Source organism: Patagioenas fasciata, chromosome 1, assembly GCF_037038585.1.
Source record: "Patagioenas fasciata isolate bPatFas1 chromosome 1, bPatFas1.hap1, whole genome shotgun sequence".
Taxonomy (NCBI): Eukaryota; Metazoa; Chordata; class Aves; order Columbiformes; family Columbidae; genus Patagioenas; species Patagioenas fasciata.
Window position 1 is genome coordinate 155,566,666 of NC_092520.1, and position 18,808 is coordinate 155,585,473.

The following is an 18,808-nucleotide window of genomic DNA, read 5'->3' on the forward strand; positions in this document are numbered from 1 at the left end:
AAGGTGCTACAAAAATCTGTTCTTGTTCCTGTGTCCCTATACATTTTATATATGTGATATTGCTGTTTTCATAATTTTGTACCATATGCATAGACAAATATCCATGTATCCTTCAGTTTCCTTAGGTTATTGCAAAAAAAAATTAAAACAGAGAGGGTCAAGTGCTCATCAGTTTCCATGGAGAGGGACAGGGAAATATGAAGACACAGGAAAACTCACTGTTTCTCTCTTGATTTTATTTCTGCCTTCCCTGAGAAGCCCTGAATTTCACATCACACAGCAGTTAGAAGTTGGAGAGTAACACCTGGTGGATGGAGAGAGAAATAAATGTCACAGCTCTGTTCACAGGACAGTACAAGCTTTATTATCAGCATGTACACAATGTAATCCGCAATTGCGTTTCAAATGAGAATTGTGAGAAAACAGTCTCAATACTCAATGAGCTGCAAGTTAACAAAGACCTTACCAGAAACAGGACAGATATGGAATGAGGCATGCACAGTATGTGATCTATACATGTAAATTTATCCAGATAGGCTGTATTGACATGCTACTTCTATATACCATCCTCTTTGGCAGAAACAGAGTATGTATCTTCACAGAAAAAGCTCCTGAGCATCATAACTGCATGGAGTGAAGCATGGGCAACAAGTGGCTCTGCAAACTCACAGTGGATGAGCACAAAGCTTTAAAAATAGCTGGAGCTGCAGAAATATTCTGAGCACAGGACTCTCCCTCTCCTTTTCTGTGCTATTTGAGATTTTATGATCTCATGAATCTGCTAAGAAATTAAACAAAGGTGTTCATTAGTATATGCACAGTTAATCAAAAATACAAATAAACTGTAAGTGGCAGAATCAGGAGGGGCTACAATACAGAGTCTTTTTCATTCTCTAGGGTAATGCAGACACTTTGGGAGGCCCTGGATAGCACTGTGCAGAGACACCTGGGCTGGTTCCACTGCTCCAGCAATGCATCTCCTAGGAAGAGAAAGACACAGATGTTCATGTCTGTAGTCTACTAGCAGTAATGATGGTGGTATAATATGTCACTGTACCCACCATCACAATCATTAGCAGCTATGTCTCTGAAGTGTGACATATACAGGACATGCAATCTGACAGAATACACTGAGCATTACCTAGCTGTCTTCTTGAGACTACCATAAGGGCCCTGCAGTATTCCCACACACCATGTTGGAATAATGCATGTTACAGGTTTGCCAGAGCTTTCAGTAACTACACTAATAAAGTGACAGCTATCATTTTAAGCTGTTTAATGCTAGGATGTCATTTATTCTACAGGAAAAACATTGAGATACTAGAGAGAGTGCAGAGGAGGGCGACGAAGCTGGTGAGCGGCCTGGAGCACAAGTTTGATGAGGAGCAGCTGAGGGAACTGGGGCTGTTTAGCCTGGAGCAAAGGAGGCTGAGGGAAGACCTTATCACTGTCTACAACTACCTGAGAGGAGGTTTTAACATGGATGGTGTTGATCTCTTCTCCCAAGTAGCAAGTGATAGGATGAGAGGAAATGATCTCAAGTTGCACCAGGGAGGTTTAGATTGGGTATTAGGAAAAAATTCTTCATGGGAAGAGTTGTCAGGCACTGGAACAGGCTGCCCAGGGAAGCGGTGGAGTCACCATTCCTGAAGGTGTTTAAAAGGCATTTAGATGAGGTTCTTAGGGATGTGGCTTAGTGCTAGAGTTAGGTTATGGTTGGACTCAATGATCCTGAGGGTCTCTTCCAACTGAAATGATTCTATGATTCTATTCCTCCCACCCGCTGCTAAAACCATACAGCAAAAACATAACTTGGGAGGATGGAAAGGGCAACATTGCAAGACAGCACTGCTACAGACTGTACCGTACTGGAGATCCTCACCAAACTGAGAGCAAAATGTTTCATAATCCACACAATCCATTTACCAAGAAGAGATAAATACCCATTCAAGAAAGCTATTCCCTCTTGCAAAAGAAGAAGAACCCAGTCCAAACTGTTACATAAATAGATTATGCTAAGAGCATTACCACAGTTCTGCCTCTGTTAATATGAAGAGATGCTCCATGTACTAAATAGCAAATGGACAAGAGAGAGAAAAAATATGCACTAGATGATCTCCAGAGGTCCCTTCCAGTACCAACCATTCCGTGATTATGAGAAAGAAAGAAAGAAAGAAAGAAAGAAAGAAAGAAAGAAAGAAAGAAAGAAAGAAAGAAAGAAAGAAAGAAAGAAAGAAAGAAAGAAAGAAAGAAAGAAAGAAAGAAAGAAAGAAAGAAAGAAAGAAAGAAAGAAAGAAAGAGAGAAAGAGAGAAAGAGAGAAAGAAAGAGAGAAAGAAAGAGAGAAAGAAAGAGAGAAAGAAAGAGAGAAAGAAAGAAAGAGAGAAAGAAAGAGAGAAAGAAAGAGAGAAAGAAAGAGAGAAAGAAAGAAAGAAGAGGACAAAGCTTAAAAAAAAAAAAAAGTTGTTCCTTCAAACAAAGGAAAAGATTGCTGAGTAAAACTGAACACTATGTCACACAGGTATCTGAAAAACACCACAAAGAGATCTCGGGTACAGCATTTTTAGTTGACATACCCTATCCATGTTTTCACAAGAAAGTCACAACTGGAGACATGATTGAAACATAAATTATGCAAGAACATTCATAATTATTGTGAACGAATAACATTTTTGTTAATGTACAAAACCAAACTTTTTCAGCGCAGTACCGGTAACAAGTGTCTGTACTGCAGTTAAGGCTTTTCTTATATCTCTTGCCAAATATATTTATTTTTTGACACAAACAGCCTGCAAAAGCAGGACATGTTCCACTTTTGTGAAGAAATCTACCTCTCAACAAAGTATTCTAGTTTGTTTTTTGTTTTTATTTTCTTCAAATATGAGTAGTAACAGTCATAATTGATTCCTTACACTTATCTATCCCGCGTCTTGGCATATGATTGTCAGGAACAACTCCATCAACCATATAATATCCATATAGTATTTTTTCACTGTTATAGCATCCTTCATTTGAGGTTCTGAAGGCTCTTCACAACTGTAGAAAAGTATTGGATTATGGATGGGAAAATGAAGGCACAGTAAAAAATGGTCTCGCTGTGGCACCGTGACTGTTGCTGTTATTGCTTGCTGTTTGTTAAACATCACTAGTGAAAACTTCAAAACCTGAGGAAAAAAAGAAAAAAAGGAAGTTATTGTCCTTGCCCTTTGATTTATAAGCAGAGAGTCAGTTTATTAAACACATTACAATATACAAAATATTCTTCAAAATACTAGAGTGTTTAAGTCAGCCACTAGTATTACATAACTGGATGAGTTTTGCTATATTATATTGAAAGACTTTCACTGATCCTCTGATGCTCACAGGGCAACCAGTGTAACAGCAAACAATCTGCACAAAGCCAGGACCATACTGGTCTGAAATTTACATCTCAGGATGGAACCAAAGGTCCAGATTTTATTGTGGTACTGAATGGAATACTAACACATTTTTCATCAATGTTTTTGAATGTCCAATCAATAAATTCCCTGTATATAATCAGTATTATTAATCTGGACATTCTAAACCTGAAAACTGTGATTTTGATTGAAGAAGATTTATTCCATACTCCATAATAACAAGCTATGTACTTCTTAGAGCAATTATAGCTTACAATAAACACACAGATCATATACACCATAAAATCTGTGTACAGTACTCAGGCAGTCACATTTGCTTTTAGTGCTTGCAGCTAGGTCCATAAATACTCTTCCATAAAACATTCAAAGGGCAGAAATACAGTGTATTTCAGCTTTTTTATGTGGGTGATATCAATGTTTGTGTTTAAGTTTCATTTTGTAACTTGGGATGCTAAACTAAGGTTGTTCATTTTCTGATTTGGTTTGAAAGCGGAGGGTTTCAGAAAGTGCTTAGAGCACACAAGAAAACAAGACAGTTTCAAAATTAACCAGATTCAGAAGCCAGTAGTCAATGTTTCTCCTGGTTGCAAGATCTTGCTATCATGAAAAAAGGGGGTCCCAGGAAATTCTCATCTTAGTAGAGGTAAGGAAATGGTAACACCTGCTGCAGTACACAGTCCATGAATAGAAAACTGCAGACCTAACAAGTAGCAGCTCCAGTGGCAACTGTCTCTACTGCATTTGTAGAAACTCAAAGTGTTCAGCACCATCCTTTTAGGTTTTCCAGACAGAGCTGTTTCCTACTAAAAGCAGACCTATGACTACTCTCCAAATAACAAACTGGAAGATTGCACTCATCTGCATGTTAACTCGAGGCACTGATCTGAATGGAAACACAAGCGGCAGCAAAGAAAGTTTTGAAGTATAAAATGCTTTATTCTGGATTATCTTGAAACTTTTAAGCATTTCATTTGTTTGTTCTACTGCTCATATTACCCAACCACTCCAGTCATTCATTCACCCAACATATAAATTATAACAACTTACCCTCACTTTCTAAACTGTAACTTTTACAGACATCTTCTCTGAATTAGGGTAATATGCATAAGTAGATGTCATTTTTTTTCTCAATGGTTATCATTTCTAACAAAAAGCAGAATTGCGTTATCTGCAATTCTTCCCATAAAGCTGGGAAAATTCAGTTTTCCAACTTTTTCTAAAACCCTACGATTTTACCTACAGCACTAGAATTGATAATTATCTCTATGCAGCTGAACAAGTTCAATATTTATTTATTTTCATTTAACTAGAAAATCACATTGGTATGAGTCTTAGTAGCCAGTTGTTTATCGCTTTAACAATGAGTACTGTGAAAAAAAGAGATGTTGCTTATGTTTCTCCTTTGTTTTTATCAGTGCCTACTGCGCCCAATCCTCATTTGCTTACTAGCAAAAGATTTCACCTTTGTCAGCACTGCAAAGCCCATACTGTTGTGAAAAAGCAAACTGTAACCTATTCAGACTCTCTCACCATCAGCAAAGCTTTGGGTTAAGAGCACTGCAAAGCCCATACTGTTGTGAAAAAGCAAACTGTAACCTATTCAGACTCTCTCACCATCAGCAAAGCTTTGGGTTAAGTTCTCCTGATTGTGATACTCAGCTATACTGAACAGTCCCTTGCTTTGGAAGAGAGACCGTGCTGTCACTCATGCCAGCATAAGCTCTCGGGTGTTTAACCCTTCATTGCAACAGTTTGCTTGAAAGCAATTTCAGTCTTCTAAGGAATAAAGAGTAAGAAGCGACAGCCTTTGTAGTCATCACTTGTGGGGCTGCAGATGGAGTACTGCTTCCAGTCTGGGCTCCCCAGGCTAAAAGAGGCATTGACATACTGGAGGGAGTCCATTGGAAGAAGACCAAGAAGATAAGCCAACTTAAGCAAACGACATACAACAAAAAGCTGAAGGAAATTGGCTTGTTCTGTTCTGAGATGACATGGTTAAGGTGGGGGAGGGTGATCTTACTACTGTCTTCAGCTACCTCATGGGAATATAGAGAAAAGACAGCGACAAGCTCTCCTTGAAGAGGTAGGTAGAGGATAAGAGGTAACAAATATAAAGTTACAACAGGGAAATTTTTATTAAACATAAGGATTTTTTGGTTGGTTGGTTGCTGAAAGCAGTCAAATATAGGAATAAACTGCCAGGAAAAGTTGTGGTTTCCTCACACTTTGAGGTACTTAGAACTTGACTGGAAAAGTCCCTGAGCCACCTCATCTAAATTAGACCTAATTTGAGCAGGGATTAGATCAGATGACCTCCAGTGGTTTCTTCCAAGCTAAATTATTCTGTGTTTGTATAATTTTATTATTTTAGTTTAGAGAAATAACTGAGATTATCAAGAGAGAATTTCTTGAACTTGAACTTCCTATGAACTGCTCCTGAAAAGAGAAATAAGGGTATAGCTAAAAGGTAAAGGGTAAAGGCACAAATATATTTGTTTTAGACATGCAGACAGTAATAATGACTTATTTCCATACTTTTGTAAATAGAAGGTACAGTATTTAAACGTGAAATAAACAAAGAAAACTATAAAAACCTACTGGCATCTACAAACAACACTGAAAGAGTGAAGGCCTAAGCCAAAAGCAGATTTGTACTCTGTGTTAATAAATAAGTCCAGCCTGGTTATTTATGGGTCAAACCCCCAAACCATTATGCACCTACTGATCTTGCTGAGAGTATTTGTCAGCACTGATACACTCCTTGCTTCAGTCTTCAGAGCCAGACTCTTGTTTAGTAACTGCCAAACTGACTTCTAGATCATGTTTGCTAAGCAGTGTCCAAAGAAGGGGCAGTTCCACTCCATGGGAAGATGTATTTCCACAGTCCTTCCTGGCTACCAAAGGCTGGCACTCAAGTTACTGCCTTATTTTCCAATGTCCAACCTCACTGGAATTCATGAACAAGTACCAAAGAACTGGAACTGTATATCTGACCTGTCTGCTTCTCCTGCTGTTTCAAGTACCACAATAAATACAGCCAACAGTTGTTGGGTTTCCCTGGCTGCAATCCCGCTTGACCGCAGGAGGGAAAAAATAACTCTTATTTCCTTTTCCTTTCCACTCCCTCTTCCTTCAGATGCTTCGTATCACAGGCAAAGCAAAACTTGGCCCTATATATATATATTTTTTCAAATATTTACACAGATTTTCTAAAGGTTAGGAAGAAATTTATTTGCAGCAATCTCAACAAATACTAAACTATTTCACTAAAGATTCACACAGCTAAAGAAAGAACTCAGACAGAGAAGATACTTGTCTACTTGTCTTTCATATCCTGTACAATAAAGTTTGAGATGCATGGACCAAAACCCAAAACTTTTACGGCTAAAATGAAGTAAATTTGTTGCTGGATTCAAAAGTAAGGGGAAAAGACTAGCATTTCTTCTCTGACAATCTCCACAGCAGACAAATTGCATCAAATAATATAACTGTGACCAAATAACAAACAGAAAGCCAATCAATTGTATAGTTTTCACCTGTCATTCCTAGATCTCTGCGTCAATTCCATAACTTCATCCAGCCTGCTATTTTCTGTTAACTTTATTATTTTCTTCTCAATAGACTGCAATCTGTATGGTGATATTTTATATAATAGTACTGCTTAGCTATTGTTGTTGAACTAACAGCTGTTGTGTATGAATTGCTAGGCATTACACAAGGGGAATTTAGTATATATAAGATCAAACATGTGTTTTTAAATAAAACCTGCAAGGGTATCAGTATGTATTCAAGTCTCTTTCTTGGTTTTTTATGTTGTTCTTTTTTTTTTTTTTAATTGGGAATGCTAAATTCGTTGGATCATCTTGTATTCTAGATGATTTGTGTGATGCATTTATGATTTATGTAAGCATATGCATTATATAATAGTAACATTTTATAACTGAATAGAACAATTAATTACGATTTATTTGTTGAAACAGATAAATACAAAACGTCATTTATATGCAAAAGTATGTGGGCAAATACATGACGATATATGCAAAAAATGATGTTTGTTTTCTGTATGCGAGATTCACTTGTGGAAGTGTAGCTCTGGTCAGCAGAGGAGGATGCATCTATGGGACAGTTCAGCAGTTATGTATGTGGTCAAAACAGGGTTTAACCAGTAAGTAGATACATGAATTTCATCTCAGTGGGAATAACTGGGCTGGAGAAAGCACAGTTCATTGATCTAGCAGTCTTCCCACACCTTAACTCATTATCATTACCTGGCTCCTCCAGCTATTCAGATGATGGCGAAATGCATCTCATGCTGCTCATACGTTTGGACCTTATCTTTATCAAAATACAAATAGCTCTTTGTTTAGAGATCTCATTTAAATCTTGTGGAGTGTGACTTCCATGTTGTGTTGAAACTTCCACTGATGTGACTAAAATGATGAAATGGAGAATGTCACCAGGTGAAGACTTATATCTGAGAAGCCAACGTAAACTTTACAACTCATGGTTATGACTCCCTCTCAACAAAAAACTAATTCCCTAATCAACAAATTTGCAGCTGGCCTAGATCTTTGAGTAGTATGGTTAAAGACAGGACAAATGGAAAGTGATTCTACTACTGCTTACAAGAAAGATAAGGTAAGCATAAAGAAGTGTAAAAGCAGTTCTGAGTTTAAGCATTACAATCAAACCCAGGTCTCACAGACTTTGTATGTTTAGTACTGCATTTCTTTTCAAGTATTTGTAACTTCATATTACTTCCGAAAGAAAAAAAACATATATTTGAGAAATTCCTTTGCTAAACATTTATTCATTGTGTTTCTTTCACTTTTTTTTTTCTGATAATACGTCTAAGTCCTTACATGCAGACAGACTTCTAGAAGTTGGAACTAAACTCAAAAGAAGTAAAAAGAAGAGGGCTAAGACAGTGCATGCAGCTTTTAAGGCATATAAGAGAGCATCCCACTGTGAGACAATGGTATTAAGTATGGATTTTTATTTCTCAGTGCATCCTGAGAGATCCACAATTTGTCACTAAGCAGACTGAAGCCATTTAGAATCAGGGCCTGAAGCTCACGGATAAGTGTACCTCCATAAAAGGCGTGTATCAGGTAGAAGGGGACAAGTGTCCGAGTAAACCATGTACTTTAGGTAACAGGACTTGTAGAGGAACAGGGAAGCTTGAAAGGTTTTGTGTTTTTTTTCTTTTGCTTAAGTGATGAGCTAGGAGTAAGGATAACATAGGCAAATCGTTCCTAAAATTGAAAGATTAGAATTCACAGGCTAGTGAGTACAAATATGGCAAGAAAAGTGTCTAGCAACATTTAAAAAAATACAGTCACAACTTGTTTCCTTGATCCAAATTCAAATATCTGAGTAAGTATCCAGAATTTTAAATATATTTTCACCAAACTTATTAACTCAGGATTATTTAGTCTTCCTAAAAAAGAAAAAAAAAATTATTTGGCTCATTAAAAAATACAAACTTGTTTACCCTTTCTGTAGACTGAAAAGTAAGCACTGAAAATGTATTTATGCATGTACTGGGAGCATTTATGAAACAATGCAAGGACATTTGCATTTCACAGTTTGCCTTTCACAGTTTTTTCTTTTTTTCTTTAACAGAAAGAACAAGGACAAAATCATGTGTTCTAAAACCTCTCATTTTATAAATGAAATTAATAATTGATCCAACTTGAAAGGGTACAGATTTTTATTTCTTGGAAACGAACATTCTAGCTATTTAATTTAAACACCATTTAATCCTTGACAAGAATCTGTAAAGCCCTACATAAATGCAACATTTCTATCATTTAGAAATACAAAGAAAACAGAGAAAAATCATGAGCTGTATGATGCCACAAATCTTCTTCTGTTATAGGGTGGAATGCCCCCGGCTTCTCATTAATAAAAGCATTACTGTCCTTAAACAGCATCTGTACGTTTTCATTCCTTTGCCAGGCTGGGTCCAGGCCCAGAGAGCAGCTCCAGCTCCATGGCTGCTTAGGATGCTGCTTGCCACAGAGGGTTAGGAAGAGCGGCTGCCTGTTCAACAGTCAAGCATGATTCACACAACAGGCTGCTTGTTCCATAAGCAAAGCATGTGGTTTCAAAAACCAGATGCAATCCAAGTGCCAACGCATTAATTAATTATCACACACTTCCTTTTATGTCTCCCCGCTCATGTTTTGGAAGCATTATGATAATTATTCACAGCATGTTCGGTGCCTCGGGTTTTGTAGAACAGCTCAGTGGGAACAAATACTTAAACACGCAGTTTCTCAGCCGGTTGAGATGCAGGAGCCAGCAACCCGCCGTCTCCCGGAGCTCAACGCGGCCTGTTGCGCCCCGGGCACGCTGCAGCGTCCCGGACAGAGACGCAACGCCCCACTCACATTTTCCGCAGGGTCCCTGGCACTGGGTGAGGTAAGCGCAGGGCTGCCCCAGGCTGAGTTTCCCAGGGCAGGCTCAGCGGCGAGACGGTTGTCGGGGCTCGCCGCAGGCCGCGTCACCATGGCAACCCTCGGGCAACGGGGGGCGGGGCCGCCGGCTGGGCGAGGCCGCGGGAATTTAGAGCGCATGCGCGGCACCATTTCTCCCCGCCCGCGGTATCTCCGGGAACGGAGGGACGCTTTCGGCGTGCGCATGCGCAAAGTGAATTCGGCGGCAATCCACGGGCGGCGCATGCGCCCCGCGTCCCCCGGTCCCGCGTGGGTGTCTCGGTGGGGTGGGTAGGGGATCTCGGTGGGCGGGGGAGGGGAACTCAATGGAAACCGGAAGCGGAAGCCCTGCGCGCGAGTAAACCGCTTTTCCCTTCAGTCAGGCGGCTTCTCCCGTGCTTCCCTCTGTCCCCGAGCCACAACCGCCCTAACTGCCGCCGCCCCGCCCAACCGCCCGCCGGCAGGCAGCGAGAGAGCGGCCGCCAGCCGGGGGAGGGGCTCCTGCCCTCCGTGCCGCCGCCCTCGCTCCGTGGAGGTGCTGCTGGCCCCTCACCGCCTCGCCTGCCCGCGTCTGTGCTAGGCGACCGCGATGTCTGACAAGGAATTCATGTGGGCCCTCAAAAATGGAGACTTGGATGAGGTGAAGGATTATGTGGCCAAGGTAGGAAGCAGCGAAGGCCTGGGATGGGCGAGGCGGCGCTGTGAGCTGAGGAGGGAGGGATGTGCCCGAAACACTCCTCAGGGCCCTGCGTTCGGGGCTCGGCCGGGTGGGGCTGTGGGGGTGGCGGGAACCGCGACCTGCCAGAAGGCAGACTCTGGGAACTTTCCGCGGCGCTGAGGAGGGTCCAGGCGATAGGGCACGCTTCCCCTCCCCCCCTCGAGGCCCTTTCGCTTCCTAGCCCAGCCCTAGCTGCTTATTCTCATCAACAGCCCTACACCCCTTCTGCCCCTCAGCCCCCAAGTCGACCGTCGTGCATGCTGGTGAAGTTTGTTATAGGTCAATACGTGAAACTTTCTGGATTGACAGCCAGTATCCTTGTTCTTGTCCCGCTAATCGTGTGTGTGTATGCGTATGTGTGGCCTTGGTTTGCTTATCCTTCCTCTTTATGCCTCAGGGCTCATCCTTAATAGGGTGATGCTAAGCTACTGGGTGTGTTGAGGCTTAGTGAATTAACCTTCTGTGGAGTATTTTGATATCTAGTTAGAGTGAGTGCCACAGGAAGAGTAGACATCTGCGTAATGGGTGAGAGGTCTTCAGGTACATTGTAGTATTTGGAGGCTGGATTCTGTCCTCATTTGCCTTGAGTTGTCAATGAAGTTTGTGGGAAAGGTGCCCATACATAAGGGCAAGATTCTGCTTTAGTGAATCCTTAGTGTTCACATGTTGTCTAGAAACTGTTACATCAGAGCAGAGGTTTACATGTAATTTAGCTATAACTAGTTAGATCTCTGAATAGTTAATGACTGTCTTTGGGAGCTTGACACATGCTGACATATCTTGCTGTGATGATTTAAGTTCTTCCTACTCCAGTTGTCAACTGGTTGAAAGTTACGCAAACTTGTAGTGCTCTTGGAAAAAAGAAATGCATGCAAGTACTTCCAGCTGCTTTAGTACAAAGTCCAACAGCTTAGCTTGCATAGTCCTCTCTGAGAGCTTCAGCTGAGCTACTGGACTTCGCATCAAAGTGGCTGTGCACTCACATGCTCTGTCTGTAAAGAGCTACAGTTAATAAATGGGAATAATGTAATTATGCCACTTGAGCTGTTTGTTAATGGTCCTGTACCTATGTCTATGTTGGATACTACGTTGGTGTGTCTTATTTCTTCTCAGGTTTGGGAGCCTCCACAGTGTTTCAGCAGCAGATTTAGTTTTTCTTTCTACAGCTTTTACAGGAATTCCGTATATATCTATAGAGAACTCTCTGCACACCAGCAATTAGTGAATCCTTGTGTATCTATTGCAGAGGCAAAAACTTTGGCAGTAGCCACTTAGAGTCAGTTTATATCTAGTAGATCACTGCAATACTACTAACAAAGCTTATTTATTTATTTATTTTATTAATTAATTTCCACCCTTCCTGAATGACACTGAAACTCCTGTAGGAAATGGATTTATGTGATCACTCCATCCACTGCAGAAAAAAAAAAAAAAAAAAAGTCAAATGCTTAGTTCCATCTGCTATTGAAATAGGCTTGAGGCAGCTTGGATGATGCTGTAGTAAAGAGACTGAAGTGCATCATCTCACTGCACTGATGAGGTAGAAACCTTTAAATCAGAGATACTGTCTGTGGTTAGATGATTATAGTAAAAGAAGCCTACAATCCTTGAACAATCTTACTATTTTAGAACTACTTCTAATGTAGAATGTTAATAAACAGTTGGAATTTTCTGCTTATTTGTGAGCTAAAATTGTTCATTATTTTTCCCCACTTGCAAAAATGCTTTCTGTCATCAGCTGTTAAACATCCTACTTGCCAGTAACACAAGAAGTCTCATGTTTTCTTTTCAGTCCATTATGTTTGCTTGACAGATTGTGGGCTAGTAAACCCTTAGGCTGGTTTCCTGGGGAAACAAAGCTTATATAAGCAAGTTTTGATGGACCCTCTTCCTTCCTAATGGTTTGTTAAGTTCTACAGGGGTACAAACAGATGCCGGTGAGTTTTGTGAAACTAAATGACGTAGAAGGAGGTACCTACAAGAAATAAAAGAGTACAAGAATGAGCTTACGTTTTACTGCACAAGAGGAAATGTGCATTGAGGGAGTGAGAGAACTCTATAAATCCTCTGATGGTATGAGAAGCCTCAGTTGGAACTTCACATTCTTGATTCCTAAGTTAATGAAATATGTGAGGGCAAACTGTGCTTTGATAGTTACAGTTCTCAGAAAATATTTTCTGTGCTGCTTGTTTTCTTTTGACCGTCTTCCTTATCGGTTGTATGGCTTCTGCTCTCCACTGCTTTCCTATTTCGAGTATGATATAATGTTCAGGAATTTTACTTTATATAAACTTTGCAGTAGTAGAAATTTCCTCTCCTTTTAATGTGGGAAACAGTCTTCTGTATCTTACAGTCTGCATCTTCATAAAATTTTTCTTGTCTGTCTTCATGAAGCTTTTGATTTCCAGCTTCTCATTTGTTTTGGTTTTTTATTATAGTTGTGTTTCCACACTAATTCACTGGAAAAAGAACAGCTTTTAACTATAATCATGTGTGTTACCAGTTACAGCATAAAGGGTTTGACCTCTGATTTTACTTCATATCTGAATGGCAGGGCTTGAAATGCTAACTAGATGACCCTGGACAGGTTAAAAATAAGAGTATAAACTGATGTAATCAGTCAGGTCATAAGAGTTCAACTCTGATTATCAATCATGGCTTTTCTTCATTTGTGTGCAATAAGCTCTGGAGGTTGTGTCTTTGAAGTCATTAGGATCTCTTTTTGTCATCTCAGATTTGGTTAGTAGGTACCAAGAAGAAGGTAGTTTATTGGCCCTCAGACTTTGATTCCAAAAGCAGGTGAAACTTAAAGTATAATGTGAAAACCTTTCTTTTCAATGACATGGTTTATCCTGTTTAAGTAGAGGAAGTTTCTGCCACTTCAACAGTTCTTGTACAAAGAAAGAATACAGAGGCAGAATGAAGAGTCTCCATTTGCATTGTATGTATTTCTGTGTAGAGAGATCTTGCATTCTCCTAAAGATATTTTCTTCAGAAAGAATCTTTCACAGAAATGGTAGTTCTGGAGTGTGGCAATGAAACATAGAAGTGCCAGATGATACTGCTTTGCTGCTGAGCCAAAGAGATCTTAGTGCTGCAGGTCTCTGCATTTGGAAGGTGGTGTTGGCTTCTACTTCATAAAAATGTGAAAGATTATTTGTATAGTTTGAATATTCCTGTAAAACTTCTTTCATTTTTGTAAGGAGCATTTTATTAGTCTCTACATCTCTCAACTTGTACTCATGTCAATGTTTTCTTTATGGTAGGTGTTAATTTCTACTTAATTACTGTAGTTAGTGTGTTATCCTAGCAGTTAAGTATGGTGTAATGTATTTTTTATGATTACTAAATTAAAAAGTAGTTTTTACTGCATCTTTCTTTGGTGTCTTCCTTTTGAATACACCCAGCATTTGTTGGCTTCAGAGGTATCTGCAGGAATTGAAGGGATTGAAGGAATTCTGCACTCTTCCCACATACATCCACTCAAATTTTTAAAATTCCACCAGAAAGCAGAAACTTTCATGGTAACAGATCTAACAAATATGCAGTTAAGTGAGTGGAGAGGACTCATGCAGGTTAGGGAAATCTGTTTCCCTTGACAGAGGGAACAGGGTGTTAAAAAGTACTAGTTAGAAGAAGAGCAGGGTATATTAAACCTGCAGAACTATTTAACATTAGCGGTGTTTACTCTTTTTCCTTTTCTTTATCCTCATTCCTCGGTAGAATGAGATAAGCTTTTACAATTGCTTGAAAAGACTTCTGTCAACATGTACATGTAATGTTTGCAGTCAGCAGTAGATTTCTCAGGCTAAGTATAATTCCTGTTCAGTCACTAGGCACAAATTTTTTGGCAAGATAAACTTGGATTTGTAAGAAAGAGGTTACAGTAGACGTTTGTTCTAGAGTAATTTCATCTCCCGTAGTTTAACTGAGAATTCCTCACTTCGTGAGCTGCACTAATCATTCCCTATATTGTTGCTTCCAAAACATACCACTGCTTATAGTTATGTTTGGTGAATCAGTTTACCTAATACTATAAGATAGAGCAGTCAACCAAACTGGAAGCACCAGATTTTTATTACCGAGAGGACTGGGAGGCTGAAGTGATAGTAGGCTGTGAAACAAATGCTTTTTAGAAAGTATATGTATGCTATGCTTGCATAGTAGGCATTTCTGGTGTGGAGTCTTTTTTTTTGAATAACAAAACAAACAGTCAAAATAAACAAACCCAAATCCTTAGAGGATCTTCAATAACTCAGCCAAAAAACAGCAACTGCCTATGCATCCTTCACAAAATTGTGATACTGCAGTCTTGCAGGTCTGGGCATATAATGATGTTTGAATACATGTCTTGAGAAATGAGGAAAATGTGAGTACTGCAAAGCTAACTGGAGAGACTAAAACAAAAAAGTGGTAGCAGTCAGGCATATAGTTAAGGTCTAAGTGTTTTGAAAAAAAGAAGAGACTTAAAACATATCTGGGAGAAGAATCATTAGAATGGAAAAATAAATAGCTTTAACTTTTGAGGGCTAATCTATATTCTTTTGAGTGTCTATTGAAATATCTTCTTCAGGAACAAATTAAATTAAAACAAATACTTACCTGGTCATTATAGATTGGTGGATTACTTGAGTTAGATAAACCATATCATGGATATGTTGTAATTCACCTTGTATCACTATGTTGCATGCTGAAGTGTACTTCATTATTATGGCTACATTGGATTGCCTCTGATTTGGAAACAGTTTTCTTGCTCTTAAGTGACAGTCTGAAAACCTTGCTGGTTTACAGGTAAGCATGAGTATTATCTCAGTAGTTTGTCCAGGAGCGTACCAGAGTTAGCACTGGCCAGGGAGCCGCTGGACTGAGTTTATCCCCTGTGGAGCCTCTTGGATATCTCTACATTGTAACACATCAGTGTTATGCTGATACTTGTTCTATGTGGATTTTTCTTTATCTAGTGTGTTCTAGGCCTTCTATTATTTTCATCTTGGTTACTGTTGAGTGTGTTGGAGTGTGATTGCTAAAGATAGAGTTTCTTTTACTGCTTAGTATTACTTAAACTTGGTGTTCAATTTACATTTTGTAAATTTGAACATGATGACCTAAACCTTTCTTTTATGAAACAACACAGTTGCTATTGTAACTTGCTGCTAGCAGGTTCTATATTCATGACAGAGTTATTCTTAACTAAAATGCCATGAATGTACTAGATAAACTTTCAGCGTGGCAGCTGCTTTTTAGTAGTGAGCACAATAAGGTGCATGAGGCTGATGAAAAACACCTTTTCAGCATGGCTAATTAATTTCCTCAGTCTGATCTGAAAGAATCTGAGGATATGTGGCAAAGAATTGCTCCAAAATATTATTGATTTGTGCATCAGTTTTTTGTATAGTTCATAGGAACAGCACGGAGTAAAAAACTAACCTGTAAACCTGGTGTTGTGGTGGAATCCATGACTTGCTGACTGAATGAACATACCAGATTTCTCAAATATCTCTGTTTTGTGGACATACAAATATAACTGATTCTGAAGCCATTTCCATCTGAAATGTAAATGGAGTTCATAAGACTGATCACGAATCTGGAACTACTAAATGTAGTAGAATCTTTCTGAGCTGTTGTTGTCAGACCTGTTGTAGTTTTATTCATTCAGTTGGCTTCTGTTCTCTGAAACTCCTGGTGGTTTTAAGATATTGCCTAAGTATGTGAGTCATGTTTGACTTCTTTATGCTTAAATAAAAAATTAAGTACTTCCTTATTTGTTTCTAATTTGGACTGTTCTTGTCATGCTGATTTGTCTGTTGTCTAACTGGTGTCTGCTGCAAAAAGTAGAGGCAAGGTGATCAAAATAAGATTTTAATAAGACACTGGATTAAAATTTTTGTTGCTGAAAGTTTTACTAATGCATTCCATTCCCTAAATTGAAAGTGAATTTTATCCCTGCTATGAATATGTCCTGTTTTATCTGAGTTTGTGTCTCTAGCATATGCTTTACTAAGTATGACAGCACAAAGTTAGGAATAGGTTATCAATAACAAGCAGAGAATTCAATGTGAGGAAAATATTTACTTCTAGTACTGCTCCTTTTCTTCCTACCCTCCTTATTCTAACCTCAGTTTTCCCCTCTTGTATCTGTTTTGTCTTTACTAAATGCTTGTTTTTCAAGCCTAGCTCTTGTCTTCCAATTCAGTTAATGTTGATTTCAACAGGAAGGCATATGGAAGATGAGCTAAGCTTTCTAAAAGTCTAAGAGAACAGCTCTGCAGTGGTTTGTATCCTGTCTCCATATGGAACAATATGTGGAAAGTTGTGTTAGTCGTGAAGATTATGCATTGAATGTTGACTTGGGTATCATGGAATTGGTGAGTCATGCAGGCCACATAAGTAAAAATACTGAATAAATAGATCTTGCAGCAGTGTCAAAATACATAAATAAGGAATCCCTTGGACAGTTCACAATAGACCAAACAATTTCTATGTGCTTATTCTGAAGGAGCCTATGCTTAACTGTTAAAGTATCAGACTTAAAGGTCAAATATTCTACCCAAGTTTAAGCAGAACATAGTAGACTCAGAAATGCAGGATTCTGAAGTCCAAGAATTTTTATGAGACTGAAAGGCACTTTGAAGGTGTAGATGACAGGTCAGAAGAGGAAATTAGGAAAGATACAAAAACCGAGGGGATGTCTAAAATTGTATTACTTAAGTCACATATACATGGTTTTTTATGCATCCCTAGATGAGTGTTCTTAGCAGGCTTTTTATGGCTTATGTTTATGCTTGTTTGAGCTTCTGAATATGCGTCCCAACAAAAGTGTGAACAAAGTTACTTCTTTGTACCTAATTTGCACCCTTCCAAAGTGGAAGGTTTGTATTATTGTTCTTAATTTTTCTTCCTCACCCCCAGCAAAAGCTTCGCATTGAATCTTGTGTTTACCAGCCAATACAATTCTGTGGAAAGAGGCAGTTGTCATTTATGTAGGCAGATCTTCTGTTACTAGGACAAAAGCATTAACTGGAATTAATAAGTGCTGATAACTGACCAGTCTGTTATATAACAATTGTTTTGCTTACAAGTTGCAGTTTCAGCAGTTTTGAACAATTAGATATTTTTCTGCTTTAGCTTGTTATGAGGACAGTAGGTACAAATTAACACAGTTAATCTTAAAAAGAGTTTCAAATTTTTTTTGGATACTGGATATGTCATCAGCTCCTTTCTTTTTACTGCAAGTTAATACTAAAACCTATGTTGATTGTGACCACCAATGACAAATTCTGCAATCACATGCCAGGAATGAGGAGGGGAACAATAGTTTCCTTTAAATGTTTAAGGGACCAGTGTCTGTTTCTGATGCAGTGAAGATATATAGATGTCTGACTTGGAAAGCAATCAGTATTAATAAGTTACAGTTGTTGTCTTAATTATCAATTTGACTGAAATACTCCTGCATGTGTTTTGAGGGTTTTGATGGGTTTTTTCGGCTGTTTGGGTTTGGTTTGGTTTTTTTAGCAAAGAAAAGGAGAGCAAATAACTTGGTGTTATCCTGAACAGAGTTAAAATCTTGATGAAGGGAGTGGGAAGGGAGAGAAATATGGTCTTGTAAACTCATAATGCATATGAATATGGCTTTGAAGTAACACGCGGGACTTGGGGTTTGGTGCTTTTTAGCACTTTGTCTGTTTTTACAGTCTTTATTAGTCTTTTTTATGCAGTGTAATTCCTTAATTCATTCCAGTACATAACATGCCAAGGGTTATTACATTTCTCCAAAGAAATAATTTTTTGTAACTATTTTGCTGCAAGAAGAATTAGAGCATTTTTTGTGTATACTTATGTACATTGCTGCCTTCCTCACTGCTTGCAGACCAAAAGGGAAATGGTGAAATCATTTTGCTTAGCCTTCAGCTACACTTTGAAAATCAATAGAGTAATTGCATGCAGTGGTTAATAAGCTGAACAGACAAAAACATCACTAGAAAGGTATTCAGGAGATGTGTGTACCATACTTGCAGCCAAAGTTCAAAGAATATTCTAATGCGTATCTAATTGTGGACTCAGTTTATAAAACATAATTGTGTGCTCAAAGCTTTTTATAAGCTAAGATGAAGCCTTGATAATTATTGTTGAATGACTGATACTTTCTTTCATCAAAATCCAGTAATTTATGAACTTGCTTTTTAAGATACTTGTCGCCTATAAATTAGTGATTAGCTTCAAGGAGGAAAGATGAGCTGGAATGCCATTTGAGACA

The 18,808-nt window shown here is 38.8% G+C and overlaps 1 protein-coding gene and 1 long non-coding RNA gene across 3 annotated transcripts in view; one reads left to right on the forward strand and one right to left on the reverse strand.

Moving 5' to 3' along the window:
* Positions 1 to 215: 215 nt before the first annotated feature.
* Positions 216 to 9,931, reverse strand: LOC136102570 (uncharacterized). Of its 2 annotated transcripts, none has more exons than XR_010651453.2 (3): positions 9,792 to 9,931; positions 2,911 to 3,162; positions 216 to 304 (listed from the first exon to the last, which is right to left on the reverse strand). It is a non-coding gene; the product is annotated as an uncharacterized lncRNA (long non-coding RNA). The 2 variants fall into 2 exon arrangements; XR_011735599.1 differs by lacking the exon at positions 216 to 304 and adding an exon at positions 342 to 980.
* A 215-nt stretch (positions 9,932 to 10,146) lies between these two features.
* Positions 10,147 to 18,808, forward strand: part of MTPN (myotrophin) — a 40,926-nt gene continuing 32,264 nt past the window's right edge. Inside the window, exon 1 of the mRNA XM_065839725.2 lies at positions 10,147 to 10,497. Coding sequence (XP_065695797.1) covers positions 10,426 to 10,497 — 72 coding nt within the window. The 5' untranslated portion in view covers positions 10,147 to 10,425. The remainder of the gene's footprint in view (positions 10,498 to 18,808) is intronic.